General features: G+C 36.9%; 1 protein-coding gene across 1 annotated transcript in view; it reads right to left on the bottom strand.

The window, feature by feature from the left end:
* Nucleotides 1–19,311, bottom strand: part of LOC105831307 (monocarboxylate transporter 10) — a 325,574-nt gene that overhangs the window by 183,037 nt on the left and 123,226 nt on the right. The window contains exon 5 of the mRNA XM_036291331.1: nucleotides 11,342–11,477. Within this exon, the coding sequence (XP_036147224.1) occupies nucleotides 11,342–11,477 (136 nt within the window). The remainder of the gene's footprint in view (nucleotides 1–11,341; nucleotides 11,478–19,311) is intronic.

The following is a 19,311-nucleotide window of genomic DNA, read 5'->3' as shown; positions in this document are numbered from 1 at the left end:
GTTATTTCTTTTAACCCAAGGCTTCATGTTCGCAGCTTCCCATGTCCCTTCATAAGGCCTCTGCGTCATTTGATGGCCTTTTACATCGTTTATCACGTATTGATCGTTTTTGAGTACTCGCGTCACTTTATAAGGCCCCTTAAACTTAGGAATAATTTTATGCGAAGCTCCCTTAGTAGTCTCTATGTTTTGAATCATAACATAATCGCCGATATTATAACTATGTGCTTACGTTTCTTATCGAAATATTCCTTATTGTATTTTTGACTCCGCTCTATTCTATCAGTCGTAATTGTTTTAGATTTCTATCGCTCTCTGAAACATTGATTTCTAAATATTCGCAAATAGCGTCTACAAATTTTCCTTGCTGCTTAATGCCAAACATAAGTTTACTCGGGGTCTCGTTTGTCGTTTTGTGCACGGTATTATTAATCGCGAATTCGATGTCCAATATCACCTTGTACCAATAGACTTTTTCATCATTATTTACAAGCTTACTTATCATAGGTCCTAGCACTCGGTTAATGCGTTCCACCTGGCCATTCGTCTTAGGTGAGTGAGTAGCGATACGAACATGTTGTATATTGTTTTTACTACAAAACGATTCAAATTCACTCGAGGTGGACGCTGTACCTCTATCGGATATGATAATACGGGGTCTACTAAAGTTATTGAAATGAACTAGCAAGTCACTGATTACTTCTTGAGTTGCGGTAGTTTTAGTCGGATATAACTTCACGAATTTTGTAAACGCGTCGACGACAACTAGAAAATGTTGTTTTACTAATCGATCCTTATCTATAGGGCCATAATGTGATATACTTTAAACGGTACCTGACCCTTGGGAATACAATGCAAATATCCCTGTTTTTTTCCTTCGGACGGCGAAAAGGTAATACATTTTAAACAGTTTGCAATATAGTCCTTGACTCTCTGCTTCATATATGGGAACCAATAACTTTTTATTATATTATCAAATGTCTTTTCTACCGCTAAATGACCCATTTGATCATGATACTTATGCGCCTCCATAATACGCGGTACGTAGAACAGTAATTCACCGTTATGTTTTCAGATTTTTGTAGCGTTTGTTTCAACTCACGTATTTTACCATCGCGGTCCTGGCTAAGTGCAAGATTTAACTTAAACGAATTGTCTTCTATTACTAATATTTCGTCTGGTAACTTACTTAACGGTTCCACATGATCCATTTTTGTACCAGGTCTATGACATGCTCAGTGACATAATCATATTCGAATAGTTCTAATATCCACCTGCTTATACGCGGTGATATATCTTTTTTCTTAATGGTTAAGGTTAAAGCATTACAATCTGTGACTATCTTAAATCTAATTCCGCTTAAATAAACTTTAAAACGTCGTAACGCATATATAATTGCCAGCATCTCTAGTTCGAAGCTATGACAGCGACTTTCTGCCTCTGTTGTTTGTTTCGAAAAGAAAAATATAGGATAGAACTGTTTATTACTACCACGTTGCGCCAACACGGCTCCGAAACCAGCAATACTTGCGTCACAATGCAACTCGGTTTTACTGTTACGATTATATATAGCTAGAACAAGTGTTTGAATTAATTTACTTTTTAATTCTTCAAAAGCTTGCAATTCCCGTACTCCAAAAGTAAAAGATCCATTCTTGCGCAATAAGTCATATAACGGCTTTGCAATTAACAAAAAGAATGGTATAAATTTCCGAAAATAAGAACATAGCGCCACGAAACTATATACTTCCTTGACGTTACGTGGTACCGGGATTCTCTGGACTGACCTTATACCCTCCTTCGTTGGACTTATGCCCCTTCGGTAACTAAATAGCCTACGAATTCTATCTCTGTTTGCAAGAAGGCGCACTTATCAATCCTAAACTCAAACTTGTTTGCTACAAACAATCTAAATAATTGTCGTAATATCTCGATATGCTGTTCTACTGTCTCTAACACTACTAAAACGTCGTCCATGTAAACAACTACTTTTAGTTCTCTTATGAGTTCTGATAGCACTTGATTATTATGTCTCTGGAATCAGGACGGAGCTACTTTTAATCCGAAAGGCATACGCACGAACTCAAATTGGCCAAAAGGTGTCGAAAACGCAGTATACTTAATAGATTTATCTGACACTCTTATGTGGTAAAATCCATTCTTCAAGTCTAGCTGTCTAGCTTTGAGAAATACTTCTTACCACACAACGAATCGATAAGGTCCTCTATATTTGGTAACGGATAATTGTCTTTCACTAATGACTTATTTAACTCGCGATAATCAATACACAGTCGCAAATCTTCTGTTTTTTTGCGTACTAGCACAATAGGTGAAGCATACTCCGACTCGCACGGCCGTATGATCCCTTTCGCGAGTAAAGAATCTAACAAAACACGGAGTTCTTTCCTTTCCGTATATGACGGTCTATTAAGAGAAAAATGAAACGGCTTATCGCATTTAGTCTCAACTTAATTTCCGCATCGACAACAGGCTGATCCGGCCTTTCCGGTTTGATATATTCTTCAATAAATAATTTCTTTACCGCCTTTTGCGCCTCTGCACTTACATTTTGATTAATATTTAATGCTTCATACAACTCTTTATCTGATTCATCTACGCGAATGCTTAATATCTCCTTTATTATTTGATTTTCTAACGCTTTATTAGACGGTTTCTTTTTCTCAAAAAATTGTTTCGAAACATCTCGACCAATTACTACGGAAGCTTTCATCGATCGTGTTGGTACTACTAATAACGATACACTTTTCTGTTCTTTATCGTCAAGCGTCATTTAAACCGTAACGCGTCCCTTTACTTCTAACGCGCTGTCGTTTATCCCGTGATACTTATTATCTTCCGCCGCTACAGGTGTAACTAATTTCGGAGGTATAAAGCTATCTTTCGCAAAACTGACAGGGCTACCCGTATCTAATAGAGTATCGAGTTTTACACTAACTACAAAATCATTGGTTTCGTCACTTATCTAATAGTCTATTTGTCTGTGGAAATCTCCAACTTCTCCACTGGACACGCTGTTGACATCCGTCTTCTTCTCGGTCTCGTCCTTATTCTTTCCGCTCCTCGCCTGCTCCTTCGATGGGCATTCCTTTGCTTTATGTCCCGTTTGGAAGCACTTAAAACACGCTCCCTTCTCTCGTTTTAACATCGGACATTTGATTGCTATGTGTCCTGCTTGATTGCAATTGTAACACCTTGGATTTGTCTTTCCATCTGAATCACCTTCGATCCTCTTAATTGATCCTGCCGTTTTGACTGCGTACTTATTGGTGGTTATCTTGACTAGCTCTCTTACTAGCTTAGCCTCTCGTTCTCTGTTTCTTGCTGCTTTAGACTGACGTTCGAATACTCGCTCGTCTGGTTCGGTATCTCCGCATGTTGCTGCACCACCCGAGTCTTCTATTGTCGCCCTCGCATCCGTATCGATGTTATTTATCCATTGGTCAGAAGAATCTGCTTGATTCAGTCTCGAAATTAATTCGGCTTTGTTGCTAGCGGTACTCAAATCCATTTGCTGCAGCTTCTTTTTTAACGCCGCTACTGTAAACACATTCGGGTCTTTCATCTTGGCACTGTTAATCACACAGCTGTTCTTCCTTATCCTGCGTGGCTACGAACCCAGTGATACTCAAATTATCGACCTTGTTATTGACCGTGTCCGCAATTATATTATTCTCAAATTATCAACCATGTTATCGATCGTATCAGCGCTACGCACTCGCCGAAATTTTAGTAGTTACTGACCGTCGCACTGTTTCTTGTCGCTGACCTCCCAACGACGCACACACTCGCAGCCTTGCCGCCTAAACTTCTCGATGCTTCTCGAACTTCCGTACTGCCGAACTTATTCGCACAGCTTACACACACACACACTTGTGCGTGCCTCTTCCTTCGAGTCTCAAATCACTCGAATTCGGACTGCAGCAGAATCATACGCAACAGATATGTATATCTCACTTATATCTTTCGCCCGTCTCCCTCGTAATCGATGTCCTCGACCCTCAATTACTTCTTTTTCTTCTCTGTAATCTTCGTCGCCGTTCCTCAAACTTATCTTCCGCTCTCGACATTTCCGAACTCCTCTCGGTTTTGTCGTCACACAATACGGTTATCCGCGTACCACCGTCTTCGGTATTTGGCACGATCAGCCCCTCTGCATTAATATCACGCGAATATTGAATCACCACTAAATTAATCAAGTCAATCCCACTTCTGAAAAGTAAGGGAAAAGAATGGTCGGGATGGGCACTCGATTTTTAGCACATACACATGTTAGTAATTATGTATATTTTAAGAGAAAAAAAATACTGCGTCGGGATACAGTCTTCCCGGTCGCAGGATTGTAACAGACTAACTGATTGCACGGGCGCACTCGCCCGGTTCTTGAAAATAAAAGACAATCTGTCGTCTCTCAGGGATGACTAGCAAAAGTCGATGTACGCAGTTCTTAAATTCTATCTTACATACTACACACCGATGCTAAACATATGTTTCACATATGCAGAACTCCAAATACCTGCGTTATATTTAATAAAGTGTTTCTTAATTGTAGTGTAATTATTTGAGTGGCCTTCACTTGGACACAGTACAATTGGACACAGTGCAAATGGACATGTGCAAATGGACACAAAATAATGTACATTTCAAATGGACAAGCCCGAAAGTAAACAGCAGTCGACTGTATGGGTCTTTCATGATGAGCCAAATCCAACAAAAGTTGTTCGCGCACAAAGCACTTTGAAGCAAATGGTCGCCCGTTTTTCGGAAAAACCGGACATGTGGCAACTGTACGATTAGTGAAATGTTGGACGGTCAATTTTAAATCTTACACCCATTTGTTTGCCGGAAGTCTTCGAAAAAATAAGAGAAACCAACTGCCGAAGACGCATCATTTTCCACCAGAACAATGCGAGCTCTTATACATCGGCTCAAACAAGAGATTTTTTGAGAACTGATAAAGTCGAATTGATGGTTTATCCGCCATACAGCCCTGATTTGGCACCCAATGACTTCTTTTTATTCCCGCAAATCAAAAATAAATTACGAGGTCAACGTTTTTTGACGCCTGAAGAAGCGGTTAATGCGTTCAAAATGTTTTGGAGGTACCTCAATCGGAGTGGAAAAAGTGCTTCGAAAATTGGTTCAAGCGCATGCAAAAATGTATTGATCTTCATGGAGAATATTTTGAAAAGCAATAAACTCATGTACGATGATTAATTTCCTTTTTTTGTTCTCTATTCCCGAAATATAAAAGGCAACCCTTGTATTATTAAAATAAAAAATATTAAAATATTTTCATGACCTCAAGCGGCCCTCGCCACTCTATATTATCCTGTGGTTTTTACACACAGAAACGTTGTATCAATCTTTCTACAACGAGTGCCCGTCCAAACGAAATGTAAACATGTAGGGTTCAAGTAGCGATTTTTTATAAAAATAATTGTAATAGCGGCGTCGGCATGGATTCACAGATCTTGCGGCGTCGACATCGGCCACAAATCTTGCGGTATCTTAGATCGGGCAACAAAGACACGGAGGCACCAAAAATAATCAGGGTTTGCCCTTTGAAAGGATACAAACACAAAAAACAATGTTTCATGTACATGCAGAAAATTTTATTGTAAAATTACTATAGTAAATAGTAAACGCGGACTAAATAAGGAATTATGAAAGTTTTCACTATGTTTTTATTAAATTACTATAGTAAATAGTATTTACACTATTTATGGTATAATTCTGTGAAATTTTTTCTTATGGTCCATAACTACTATCATACAGAGTAATATTTACGACAAAATTTTCTCCGGTATCCAAACGAATACATATACAAACGTTAGGTTAGATTAGATTAGGTTGGGGTCTAAGAGTGCTGGCGGATTGGCTGAGGCAGGGTGTCCTTCCGAATGGCGCAGGTGTTCATCGGACACGGTTGTTTCGAGGAATTCCTGTGCCAAATCCGGAGGGAAAGCACGACTCGTTGCCATCACTGCGCGACTGACACGGGTGAAGAGGGGGACACCGCGCTCCACACGCTAGCAATATGCCCGGCGTGGGAGAGGGAGCGCGGTGTCCTAAGGGCGAAGTTGCCGCCCGGCGAGGATTTGTCCCTCGACACGCTAGTGCGAGCGATGCTAAAGGACGAGTCCACTTGGGAGGCGACCTTCTTCTTCTGCGAGACCGTCGCGGAAGGAGGAGGCTGAGAGAGTCAGGAGGGGTGAAGGGGGCCCTCGCGGGTCCCCACCCTCCGGATATTGGGATGGTGGGCGCGGGAGGAACACTCTCCCCTCGCCGACGTTGCCGTCGCTCGCCGGATCGAAGTGGCGAGGACCGCGACCGGGCCCCAGCCCCCTCCCCGCCGCGGCGGCCCCGTTCGGGCTTACGGCGGGCGGCGGGGGAAAATCGAGGACGCCTTCCGGAGTGAAAAGGGAGGAGGAGGAGCGGGCGCGTCGACTAAAGACGCACCCGAGTAGACGCGAGTAGACGCGAGTGAGGAGGTTGGTCCGGGGGGACGATCTGGGTCGCTTGTGTAAGGCGACCACCCTTCTCCCCGGACTAAAGAAACGCTTGCCCGCTCGGGGCTCGGCCCCGTGGTCAGCGCTCGAGGCCCCCCCATCCAATCGCAACGCGGGCCGTCAGGGAGGCGATGGCTGCTCGGGACATCGTCCGTCCCTGCCCTCCGCTCCCTCGATGAGAGTAACAATTCGGGGGACCGAACATCATGTCCCCCGTCTCCCCCCCCCCGCACGTCGCGGAGAGGGGGAGAAAGAGCGGCGGCGACGGGGGAGACTAGCGACGATTCCCCCCCCCCCCCCGCCCGGACATAAAAGCCAGGCTGGTCCATACAAACAGACCGACCGGGGAAGCGGGGCTCTCCTACTCGGGAGATGCTCGTCTCGCTTCCCCGGAGCGACGCGCGTCGCCAGGTAAAGGCGCGCTGGCGTGGGGGTGTCCTCCGGAAGTTATGCTGGGTACAGCGATTCCTGGGGAACCCCCCAAGATACGCAGACCTGGCCAACCGAGGTGGGTTTAGTGGGTAGTACGGGTATTGCACGTGAGCGGGAAGGACTAGCCTTCCGTTCACAAACCCATCAATCCCACATAACCCTCGCCCGTAAGCGGCGAGGGTATGCGTAAATGCATTCCTACCTCGTAGAACAAAAAAAAGAGTTGGGGTATAAGCATACTCCATTTTTATTTTATATTCGTACTGCTCGAAAGTTAATAACGTTTCGACGCCAGCTAATGTCTTTCTTGATTCTTAAGACTTTAAATTAAATTATGGTCGGTGTCCCGAGTCGATTCCTTCATCTGCTAAATTAGAAAATAAAATCAAATTTGCGTTGAGCAATGAAATTACTTCGGTACGTCATTCTAGGGTTAATATAATACAAGAATTCTTTTTTAAGATCGTTTTTTGACTTATATTTTAACGCTTTTTAATACTTTTTTTAAAAATTATTCATTATGATGTTATTTATAATGTAGGCAGTATTACAAAGTCTCTTTTATCTTTATCTGCAATATCATTATAGATGTTGTTAATATAATTATTTTCATCTTTTAGTTTTAAGTTCAGCATACTTTTTTATTCTTAAATTATTAGGTGTACAACTTTGCTTTCGCCGTTTTCCAATAGATGGCTGTAGCGGTAAGTGGTGGTCGAAATAAATAAATCGTAGACATCATACAATAACCCAGCTAGCAAAATGACGCAAACTTTGCGCGAAGTTTGCCGCAAACTCGAGCAAATCTTTGCAGCAAAATTACGACAAGGTGTGTCCGCATTAAGCTTAGCTTTTGCTGGCAAGGCTTGTTGTAAATAGTATGACGCATATTTTATGCAAATAACAGAGGAAAATTTGCTAATAAAGCATAACAACAAATTTGCAGCAAGAACAAGGCAAACCTTGCTGTACACAATATGATAGCAAATTTGTGGTAAGAATAGAGCAAACCTTGCTGTATATAGCATGATAGCAAATTTGTGGCAAAAATAAGGCAAATCTTGCCATGCACAATATGATAGCAAATTTGTGGCAAGAACAGGACAAATCTTGTCGAAATTAAGATCAACAAAAATAAAATATTGGACTGATTAGTTCAATATCATACGTGAATGGTGCAATCATACTTGGTTCTATGTTCTCGACGAGCCCCTTTTATTAATCCAGTAGGTAAATCTTTTTCACGAAAAATGCGCCCTCTCGAGATAGTAAAGTCACTTAGAAATAAAGTTTAAAACCCGATAATGCAACCCTGTTATTTGCATAAAATGTGCGTCATACTATTTGCGACAAGCCTTGCCAGCAAAAAGCTATTTATGGACACACCTTGTCACAATTTTGTTGCAAAAGTGTACTCGGCAAGTTTTATTTTGTTCTTGCTACTAATAGACCATTATTCTATGCTTAACAAGATTTCCTGTTCCTGTCATAAATTTATTGTCATGTCGTGTGGCAAGGTTTGCTCTGTTATTTGCTTAAATTTTGCATTTTATCGTGTCGGAGCAAATCTTGTAATTTCTCTACGTAATATTTATGTACGTCTTTCTCTGTTATTTGCAACGTGTGATGAAAACTTTTGCCGTAAATTTGCTTGAAACTTTTAGAAGACAAAGCAGCAGACAATTGCTTGTCATAAAATTGTTGTCAAAATTGAAACAATCCTTGCTGTAAAGCTTTCACGATATGTGATTTTAACAGGCCTGGCTGGCTGGGTAAGTTCAGGCATTTGTAAACATAACGCCATCGAAATATTAATCGCTTTGTATTTGCATCATAAAGTTATTCTTGATTGAAAATGTCAGCTTACAAGCCAAATTCTCGTCATTTGTGGCAGATTTTAATTTTTTGCTTCAATATGAAGAAATTTGCGGCTGAAGCTCATCGAATGGAGACATTACTTGATCAAGACTCGTGTCAAACGCAAAAAGAATTGGCAGGATCATTGGGAGTGAGTCAACAAGCCATTTCAAAATGCCTGAAAATCATGGGAATGATTCAGAAGCAAGGAAATTGGGTACCGTACGAGTTGAAGCCGAGAGATGTTGAACGGCATTTGTTTGCTTGTGTATAGCTGCTTGCAAAGCAAAGACGAAAGGGATTTCTGCATCGTATTGTGAAAATGAAAAATGGGTTCATTACGATAACCCCAAGCGCAGTAAATCATAAGAACTTCCCGGCCATGCTTCCACATCGACAGCCAAACCGAATATTCACGGTTCCAAGATCATGCTCTGTATTTGGTGGATCAGCTCGGTGTAGTGTATTATGAGCTATTAAAACCGACTGAAACAATCACATTAATTCTAAATTTTTTGTTGAGATTTTATGAAAGTTGCTCTATCTTCAAATTGTAAATAGTGCCTTTTATTAATATTTTATTCACTGACATACGATGTGCGATTCAAAATAACTTTATTATTAATTTTGTTTGATCTAAATTATACAAATTTTCTATTAGACTTAGATGGAGTAAGTGAAAGGACGTAATCATTTGTGCTGCATGTGAGATTGTAATTTGCGAAGAGTTGATAGAGTAGAGAAAAAGTATGGAAAAGAAAGATATTTGATAGAAAAGCAGGTAAGACAATAGGGTAATTGAAAGAAAGAGGAAGTGTGAAAGGATTGTTAAAATATTCGTCGGAAAAGAGGAATAAATGCATAGACATACATATTAAGGGGATCCTAAAATCGTCTGTTTTACTTACTGATATTTTTAAATTAAGCTAACCTTTTAATTGACTTTATAGAATCGCAAAACCTACAAAATAAAGCACCAAAATCTCAAGACATACGGTGGAGTTAATATCAAAAACAAAAAAAAATTTTATTTTTGGTACGTAGAGCTGGCACTTGATGACAATATTTGCATAATATACAAAATCTACAATGTATATGTACAAAATGAAACGGTATTCCTCTAGGGACAACATATATAAACAATATCGTGCAATTCAAACCAAGATTAAAAGTCTAGAAAAAAGATAAGTTTCATGAACTTTTTATAACTGCAAATCGAGATATAAATTAGAAAAAGATCAGCCTGAAAAACATTTTGTTTATTCTCGGTATAAAATCCATATGATGATATTAATACGTATACTTTAATTCTGGAAAACGTTTTTCCACTATAAAAGCAATACACACAAAATCTTGTTAATGGTATGTACGAATAACTCTACATTATCAACCCCGATCAAGTTTGACGAGCACTTTAGCATTCCCTTAAGATAGACTGCTTATAAGGTAGAGAAGAATATCCTCCACAAAAAAGGAACGAATTAGGGCAGTTTTTCTTGTTAACTTAAGGTTTGTTTTTTATTCCTGCACTGCTGCACTAGTGCAATAAGTTAAAATGAGAAAAAATAAATTTGTCCTATTCTAACTTATTGCACTAGTGCAGCAGTGCAGGAATAAAAAACAAACCTATTATATATGTTTGAGAGAAAAGTGCCCAATTAACTCATTCCCTCTTCCTTTTTTGGAAGACACTTCCATCTTCAGAGTTTCAGTCCTCATAAGCAATCTATCTTAATAGGTCTATGGATTGATGTAAGTGAGGTTATAGCATCTAAAGAAGCGGTAAATATAGATTTTGTAGATAACAAAGAAAAAAACAAATAGGTAGGTCGAACAAGCTTAGTTCAAAGCATAGGTCCAAAGGCAAACAAATCTTCAGGCTAAAAGAGAAGACAAATGGAATAATGAAGATATAATGATAGGAAACAGTGATGAATACAGAAATGAAGGGAAACACTCTCAGATGCGCACAATGTAAAACGAACACCACCAATCAAATTGATGTGCGCAATCGAAACAGTCCCTAAATTATATTCTGTTCTACTAATTTTTTATTTTATTAATTTATTACTATTTTAATGTAACTATTTTGACATTAACGTACTAAAAATATTTGGAGACTGAGATGATTGATAAAGAAACCTACGAAAGTGTCTTCTTTCGAATTTAATGAGATTTTAATATATTTACTTTAAATCTAAATAAGAAACGCGTATTTCTTTTATACGTGTCCAAACTTTTAAAAAGTAAAACATCTTTCTTAAAAAATCTACTTTTTCCCAAGTAAATACCGTAAAAATATAAGAAATAAAAAATGTTTTTAATCAAATCATGATCAAGTCATAACGTAGCTACTTATGCGATTATGAATGATTTATCAGGAATTGTATTTGTATATTTTCGTTTAGTTATCGGTATACTTATAGTACATTACGAACTGAGATAAAAATCGATATCGTTCCTTATCTGTAATCGTAAAGCTGGAACTAAGTATAATAATTGAGCAAAGACAGCCAACTTACCCAAAAAGAGCAAGAGGAATAGAACTAGCCCACACGACGTATCGCTTCTTTTTCCAAATAGATACGTTTACGAATTCCTTCAGACGTTTTCGTATTGACTTTGTTTCATAGGACTCATTTCTTTGCGGTAAAATTACTAAAAAAGAAGCGTTTGTTAATCCTTTTCCCCAATTGTCACAATTCAAATAATATTATTAAAGCTAAATTTCCACAGAGCACATCTTTCAAAAAGCTTTCAAAAAATATCTTGAAAATTAATATTATAATATAATATTGAAATTTAGAAATATTTGCAAAATATTTCATCAAAATCATTTTCAACCATTTTCGGTGAAATATTTCAGAAATATTTGAAGTATTTAGGAATATTTCGTATGTAATGTCTAAAACAAATAATTGAATGTTTTCAAAAACATTATAGTTAATGAGAGCCAACATTTAAATGATTCTAAAATATTATTAAAATATTTAATACAAATATTTCTTATTTAATTTCTACAGTAAAACATGAAAAAATTTCTAAAATATTATCAGGGTTGGAAAGTAATGTGTTACTTGTAACGTAGTTACTGTTACTGTTACTTTTTTCGGTAACAATTTAGTAACGCCGTTTTATTTTTATTTGTAACGAAAAAGTAATGACGTTACATTTTCTTTTGTAACGGTAATAAAATTGATCGTTATTTTATTGTTATTTTTTAGACTGCGTTCCAATATTCACTACTAGTATTAAAAATCTATAATTTACGTTATAGCCATTACACGTACACTTACATAACTGTAAGATTTTAACCAATCGCATTTCTTAGTTCAGCCGAATTGATTAATCGCGTTGTTCAATTTCTTATGGCCGCGGTTATGAAAATGTACGAGCAATGTCTCTTATATGAGTGATACATATTTTCAGCACTGGCAGTATACATTGGAACACAGCCTTAACATTCAGTGACACAATAAAAATGCTTTGTTTGATTGGATTTATAGTGTGTCATTAGAAACAGTGAAAACTGTGGACTATCATCTGCAAAGTAGTCGATAGTTTATGCTATTAGGCACGAAAAATTGCACAAAAAATTAATTATAAAATATTAATAAAAATATTCAGGGTTGGGTAAGTTAATATATTTTTTATTAAAATATATTATCTCGAATTAATTTTATAATCCATTAAATTAAAAAAAAGCAATTGTGTAGTCGACTGATTGGCTAAGTTTCTTTATTATTCCGACGTTTTGATGGGATTTGGTCCTTCTCAAGTGATTACAAAATTAATAATTATTGCGAGACTACAATCATTAAAAATCCGTGGCAGCGGATTTAAAAATAATTCTAAAATTATAAAAAATGTAAAAAATAAAAATATAAAAAATGTATTAAAACGCTATAAGGTAATACGTTAAAGACTTACGCGTCTCATTGTCAGTCGTTAGTGCGACGATGAATATAATAAGAATAAGTCAAATTATTTAAAACGAGAAGTCAACAAGATTATACATGTCGTCACGAGTGTATGAGTGACAAGAGTCTGAATATATTCTGTACATCGATACATTTCTGAATGTTAAAAGTAAACATTACGTGGCCTTCATTACCGCGTTGTAAATACTGTTCAAATTCTCAGTATCTTTTTTTAAATTTATGATATTATGGTTTTTCTTTATAAAGAACATTTCAACAATCTCTCTTTTTCTTCTGTTATTTTCATAATGTAAAATGCACGGGGATTGCCAATCGAATTCGTGGTTCATAATTAAGCGATGTTTGTTGACGACTGAGTGGCCACTTTCATGTTTCGTTATATCGTTCATATGTTCATTTATTCGCGTTTCAAGATGACCTTTCATTTGTCCGATAAACCGCGTTACATGCAGTGCATTTAATGCTGTAAAGTTTACAGTGTAAACTACAAAGTAAACTACAGTTTACAGTGTAAACTACACCAGTTACCTATAAGTCCGTTTTATCCTTGCTTTTTTTGATGACGCAATTTATTTTCTTTGGTACTTTAAATGAAGTTATGATGTCAAACTTATTTAAATAGTGACTGATACCGCCACTAATGCCTTTGATGTATGGTAAGGATACACAACATCAAAACCTACGTCCTGAGTCGTCACGTTATTCATCTCGCTAACAGCGCGGTTCATTAATTCTTTTATATGTCTGTTAACAAACTTATCGATTAATTCCACAGGTCTACAAATTAAATGATATTTAATATCACATGAAACTTCATATTCATTTACGAAGAAATTTGGTGCGCTGAATTCAAATCTGGCCTCAGAACGGCACCATCACATCAGAATTTTGAGATATTCTAACCTAAAAGTGCAAAAATGGCTATTGTAGAAGAGAGCGTCCCATTTGCCCACGTCAATATTGATTACGGGGTGGATTGGCCACGTCAATAATGGCCACGCGTCAATATTGGCCACGTCAATAATGGCCACGTCATTATTGGTCACGCGTCATTATTGGCCACGTCATTATTGGCCACGCGTCAATATTGACCACGTCAATATTGGCCACGCGTGATATTGCCCACATCAATATTGGCCACGCGTCATTATTGCCCACGCGTCTCTATTGGCCACGTCCTTACTGTATATGAATTTGTGACTTGGACGGGATGGATGCGGGAGGGGGGGCTGAAGGCCCCCCTTGCACTTTCCCGTGTGTGTGTGTGTGTGTGTGTGTGTGTGTGTGTGTGTGTGTGTGTGTGTGTGTGTGTGTGTGTGTGTGTGTGTGTGTGTGTGTGTGTGTGTGTGTGTGTGTGCGTGCAAAGCATTCCTCTGCACCACATGGGTTTGCGACTTTTCACGCTAAACAAAAAAAATTGATTTATATTGACGTGGGCAATAATGACGTGGGCAATAATGACACGTGGGCAATATTGACGCGTGGGCAATAATGACATGGTCAATATTGACGCGAGGCCAATATTGACGTGGTCATTATCGACGTGGGCAATATCACGCGTTGCCAATATTGACGTGGTCAATATTGACGTGTCAATATTGACGCGTGGCCAATAATGACGTGGCCAATAATGACGCGTGGCCATTATTGACGTGGCCAATCGGGACCGTGGCCAATATTGATGTGGCCAAACGGGTGCCACTCATTTTAGGGCATTATTGAAGTTCACTTCTAGTTACAGAGAATTTTAGCGGCAAAAACTAAACAATATACTGTAAAGTACAAGTCTTGCCTTTGAATTTTCATTTTGAAACATCCAAATAGGTTTTTTTTTCATCGAGATACAACAGATTTAAATTTGTACTGCATACAGAAAATCAAATAAAGCAATAATGTTGATTTATTTGAAATACCTGAAATCTTTTGGTTTTGAGCAATTTTGGGAAAAAGAGTGCAGTTCAAAGGGTCCCGAGGGTCGTTGCTCACGAATCTGGCACTCAGATTTCCACAATTAAACATGGCGAATCCAATATGGCGGACGATGATCTAGAAAAGTTAAAATTAAAAATATAAAAAAAATTGGCGCACTCTGCGTAAAATTTCAAATATAAAATGTTTCTTGTGATTTTTCGCTATAATGTGTTGTTTTTGAGTAAAAAATTTCAGAAAACTGAAATAACCCCGCCGAAAACATAAAAAATCGCTTTCGTAAAATTGGCCAAAACTTTGCCATTTTGTACTTCAAGTAATGCTAATCAAAAGTTATTATTGTCGTAAGTCAATCCTACGAGCCGTTTTTGTTCTGGACATGCTCAAAGTTCGATAATAGTGCCTATGATACTTTCTTGCTTTTAGCGTTCTCCAGGATCAACGATGTGGACGTATCGAGTATCTAATCCCTTTGTGTATGTGTAGGGAGAGTGTGGGTGTAGATGTGTGTGGATGGGTGTTGGTGTGGATATCAGCAGAGATGAGGACCCCACGGTTCGTCACTTCCGCGGGAGTTAACAACTCCAAACCCTCTCTGCTGTGTGTCGTGTGCATGCGCGTGCGCGTGTGCGTGCGTGCGTGCGTGTGTGTGTGTGTGTGTGTGTGCGTGCGTGCGTGCGTGCGTGCGTGCGTGCGTGCGTGCGTGCGTGCGCGTGATTGTGCGTTAATTATTGCGTTTTTATGACTATTAATTAATAATCTCAACATTCCTCATCTGGAGGTTCTCGATCTGCGGCATTCAATGTGATGTTAAGTAATGACGTATCAAGATATTTGATGTTTCTCTGATGTCGTGCAAAACTCAAATACCATAAGACGCTGGCAACGTGTACGCATGTACCTAAAGTGCGAACTCCAGATTGACATGTATAATAATACCCAATAATTGGATCGTTAGCATTGTCAGCAACATTTTCATCCCTATTAGCGATCTCATACGAAATGAAGATCTGATGTTTTGTTACATTACGAAATCTGGAATACAATCTAATTCGTAGAAAGCCTGGCTCATTAATATGTTGATCAATTTGAAATTCCTCATCATTATCTCTTAGTGACTTATCTTGGACATACGAAAGTGCTAAATTTGATATATGCCCACAGTCAAGTCTTAGGTAATCCAAATCAAGTATAGGAAAATCTGCCACGTCATGATAATTAAGCTGTCTCCATTGGCCATTTCTTCTTTACAAATTGTCTATTTCTACTCTCGCTTGACATTAACAGACGTCGATCTTTGTAGCATATCTATAGCAAGCTGAGCATCCGCATCTTGCATTTGGATATGAGGATGATACCTGTTCAATATAGCTCCAGCTATACGATAGAACCCATTAAGATTCTTTGCGTGTTGCAGATTTATTGCTTGTGATAAGAATTTGAAAACCGACCTTAAATGATCGTTCCGTGTTTCGACTACCCAGCGATTTTTTGTGATGATACGTGAATCATTCGTTTCTTGCGTTGGAAGTTGCCTTTGTCTGTGTTCAAGCAGTGCAGGCATCTTGTGATTAATGCCTAAACGCTAGAGTATTGCATCACGATAACCTCTATCTACCAAGTCAACGTCACCATTTTGAAACCAGTTTCTTAATAAGTCTACATCTCTTTCGAATTCGTGATGAAGGATTTCGGTATCATTGTTCCGAGCATCGAAGAAATACGGACCGAAAATCGTTAGAATATAACCATCGGGAGCTACAATTAAGGTTGGTTTAAGGAGATATCGATTTTTGTGAACGGAATAAGATTGGCGTAATACTTGAAAATTCTTACTTTTATGTATATACGCGTAGGTGTTATCAATCACAGCGACAACTCTTGGTTCTTCGGGTTAAGGATTATACAGCTTATTTGCAAATTCTGTCACGTGTTGCATAATAAACTCTTGTCTTGATTTATTCAGGTCCAATATTAATCGGAACAAATCTTTGTAACAAAGATGCCCTAACATAAGCCACGACCAAACTAACAGTTTGTCTACTAGGATAATAAAAAATGATTTTGAGAAAATTATCACTCAAGCTCTGTCTCATCTTGCACAAGAAGACCAACAAATCTTTTCTACTTGCGTATCTCAGTTTACCATTTTGAAATACAGGATCACAATAAGTAAAAAGCTTCTCAAACTGTTTATTGATTGGTGCTATACACTGAAATTCCTCATCAGTTAAGTGATTCTCATCTATACGTCTGATTTCACTTGCACTTACGTTTCTCAGTTGTTGTAAGAAAACTTGCAACTGTGAACCTTTGATAAGGTCTGTTGATGAAATAATGCAGGTAATAATATATTGAGAAACAAGCCATTTTCATCCAAATGATGTTTACTACTCCTCACATTGTCCAATATATAAATATTTATTTTTATAAAAACCTGAACTCTGCATTGTATTGATAATCCTTTGACCTTTGTACATTATTCTGAGCATTACAAATGACGCAAGCCTGGGATGTTTGAGTCAAGACATTTAAGACCGTAGACAAGAAGGGTCTGCCTCGATCATAGCCATTTCTTCAACAATTGACCGATTACAGTTAACACATAATCTTAAATTATCATCAAGATATAAAGAAGGATGGCCAAGCTCATCGCCTCTTGCGATAGCTACTCGGCGTTTATTTATATTCTCATCACCATTCATACGTGCCAAATAACGAATATTGAATGATCTGTTACAAACATAACACATCGGCCATATACTATAGCAGCCATTTTTCCCTGGAGGGTGATGACAATGAGAACATAAACTTTTTTGAGAAAGCTACTCAATACTCAATCAACTAACTCAATAGCAGACCCTTTGATATAAGTAAATATACATTCACCATCAGATTATATTTACCTCAGAGTTATTCGTAATTGAAGAGATATTACCAAAAGAATAATCTATTTAAAAAAATTCGCAAAATGTCTTTTGAAAGTTCTCTGAGCATTTATGGAACATTGTAATAATGATTGAGAATGGAGTAAACATATATGATTGTTAGGATGAAAAGGTTGTTAGGAATTTCAGTATACATGTAGCACTGTGGCGGTTACGCTACAATAATGCGGGCGCAAGTCCCGCGGCACCATCAAACACAAATTTTGTGGCATCAGCACGCTAGTTCACGGTCCCGCCGCCAGTCATGTGAGGTGCGCCTAACTCGCATTCAGAACGTAATCTCCCAAGGTATATAAATAAACAAATAGGTATATAAATTTAACACCTTTACCCAATCAGCAAGCAATATTTTTTTAATGTTTTTCAAATATTTATTTTTAATTATTTTTACATTATTAATGTTTATTGTACAAATAATATTTATTTAATATTTATTTAATATTAATTTAACAATTTAATAAATTGTTTAAAATAATATTTATGTAACGTTTATTTAATGTTTATGTCATATATTTACTTTATATAAAAAAAAAATTTTAAATAATATTTTATATTTTTTTATTTATTTGATATTGATTTAATATTTAAGTTACAATAATTATATTAATTTAAGAGAAATATTTATATAATATTTAATTAATGTTTATTTATTATTAATTAATGTTTTAATAAATTGTTTAAAATAATATTTACGTAACATTTATTTAATGTTTATGTAATAATTATTTTGCATTTAAAAAGTTGTTTAGAATAATATTTTAAAAAATATTTAAATTATAGTTGGGAAGCTTCACTAATTATGTAGCGTAAATCAAGTGTAAAGAGGAAGTGAATCTATGTAAAGAAAGAGTCACAAAAGCGTATAAATAAAACCTCTGAGGCACAGATTGAAACATCGGAACATAAAGAAAGTGGAGATTAAGATAACATTGTACTTATTGAAACAATATGGCATATTAACAATAATCAAAAATTATAAGAAATGACGTCTATTTCTTATTTTTTTACGAACAGAGCAAAAATATTTTTTTTTTCACATACTATTTCGAATGTGTGAAAATCGGTTAAAAATTGTAATACTTTATATTTATTTATAAAAATATAAGTTAACTATACATATTTCATCCTTCTGACAACATCTATTGAAATAATTTGTAACAAATATGTATGCGTTAACATAAAGTATTCATGGATCATCACGAAGCATTAGGATGCGTACGATCTTCGAAGTCAAGCAACATCGGGAGTGGTTGACACTTGGATGGATGACCGTTTTTTCAGGCGTAGAAATTAAATATGTTCTAACAGGTACTGTGGCTTGGCTGAAACATGTATAGTCTTCTTCCCTTTACAAAATTATCGTAGAAATTTATTAGATTGATGAGGTTACGTTGAATTTATAAAATTATTTAATAATGCAATCAATTTTTTGCTTTTGTTGTAAATATGTTTAGTAAATATTTAAAAAATCATTTACCAAATGTCAAAAAAACATTTTCTCAAATTTTAAAACAAATACTTATTAAATGTTAAAAAAATATTGTCCAAACATTTAAGAAAACGTTTTTTTAATTTAAAAAAGGGAACTTATCTCATTATTTTTAACGTTTTTAGAAATGTTTTTTAAAATGTTTTTTAAATACTATTAAAAACATTTTTTTAATATTGTTTTGC

The sequence above is a fragment of the Monomorium pharaonis genome, chromosome 8 (genome assembly GCF_013373865.1).
Source record: "Monomorium pharaonis isolate MP-MQ-018 chromosome 8, ASM1337386v2, whole genome shotgun sequence".
NCBI classification, from domain to species: Eukaryota; Metazoa; Arthropoda; class Insecta; order Hymenoptera; family Formicidae; genus Monomorium; species Monomorium pharaonis.
The sequence above is the reverse complement of the archived record's forward strand: the minus strand, read 5'-3'. Positions and strand labels throughout refer to the sequence as shown.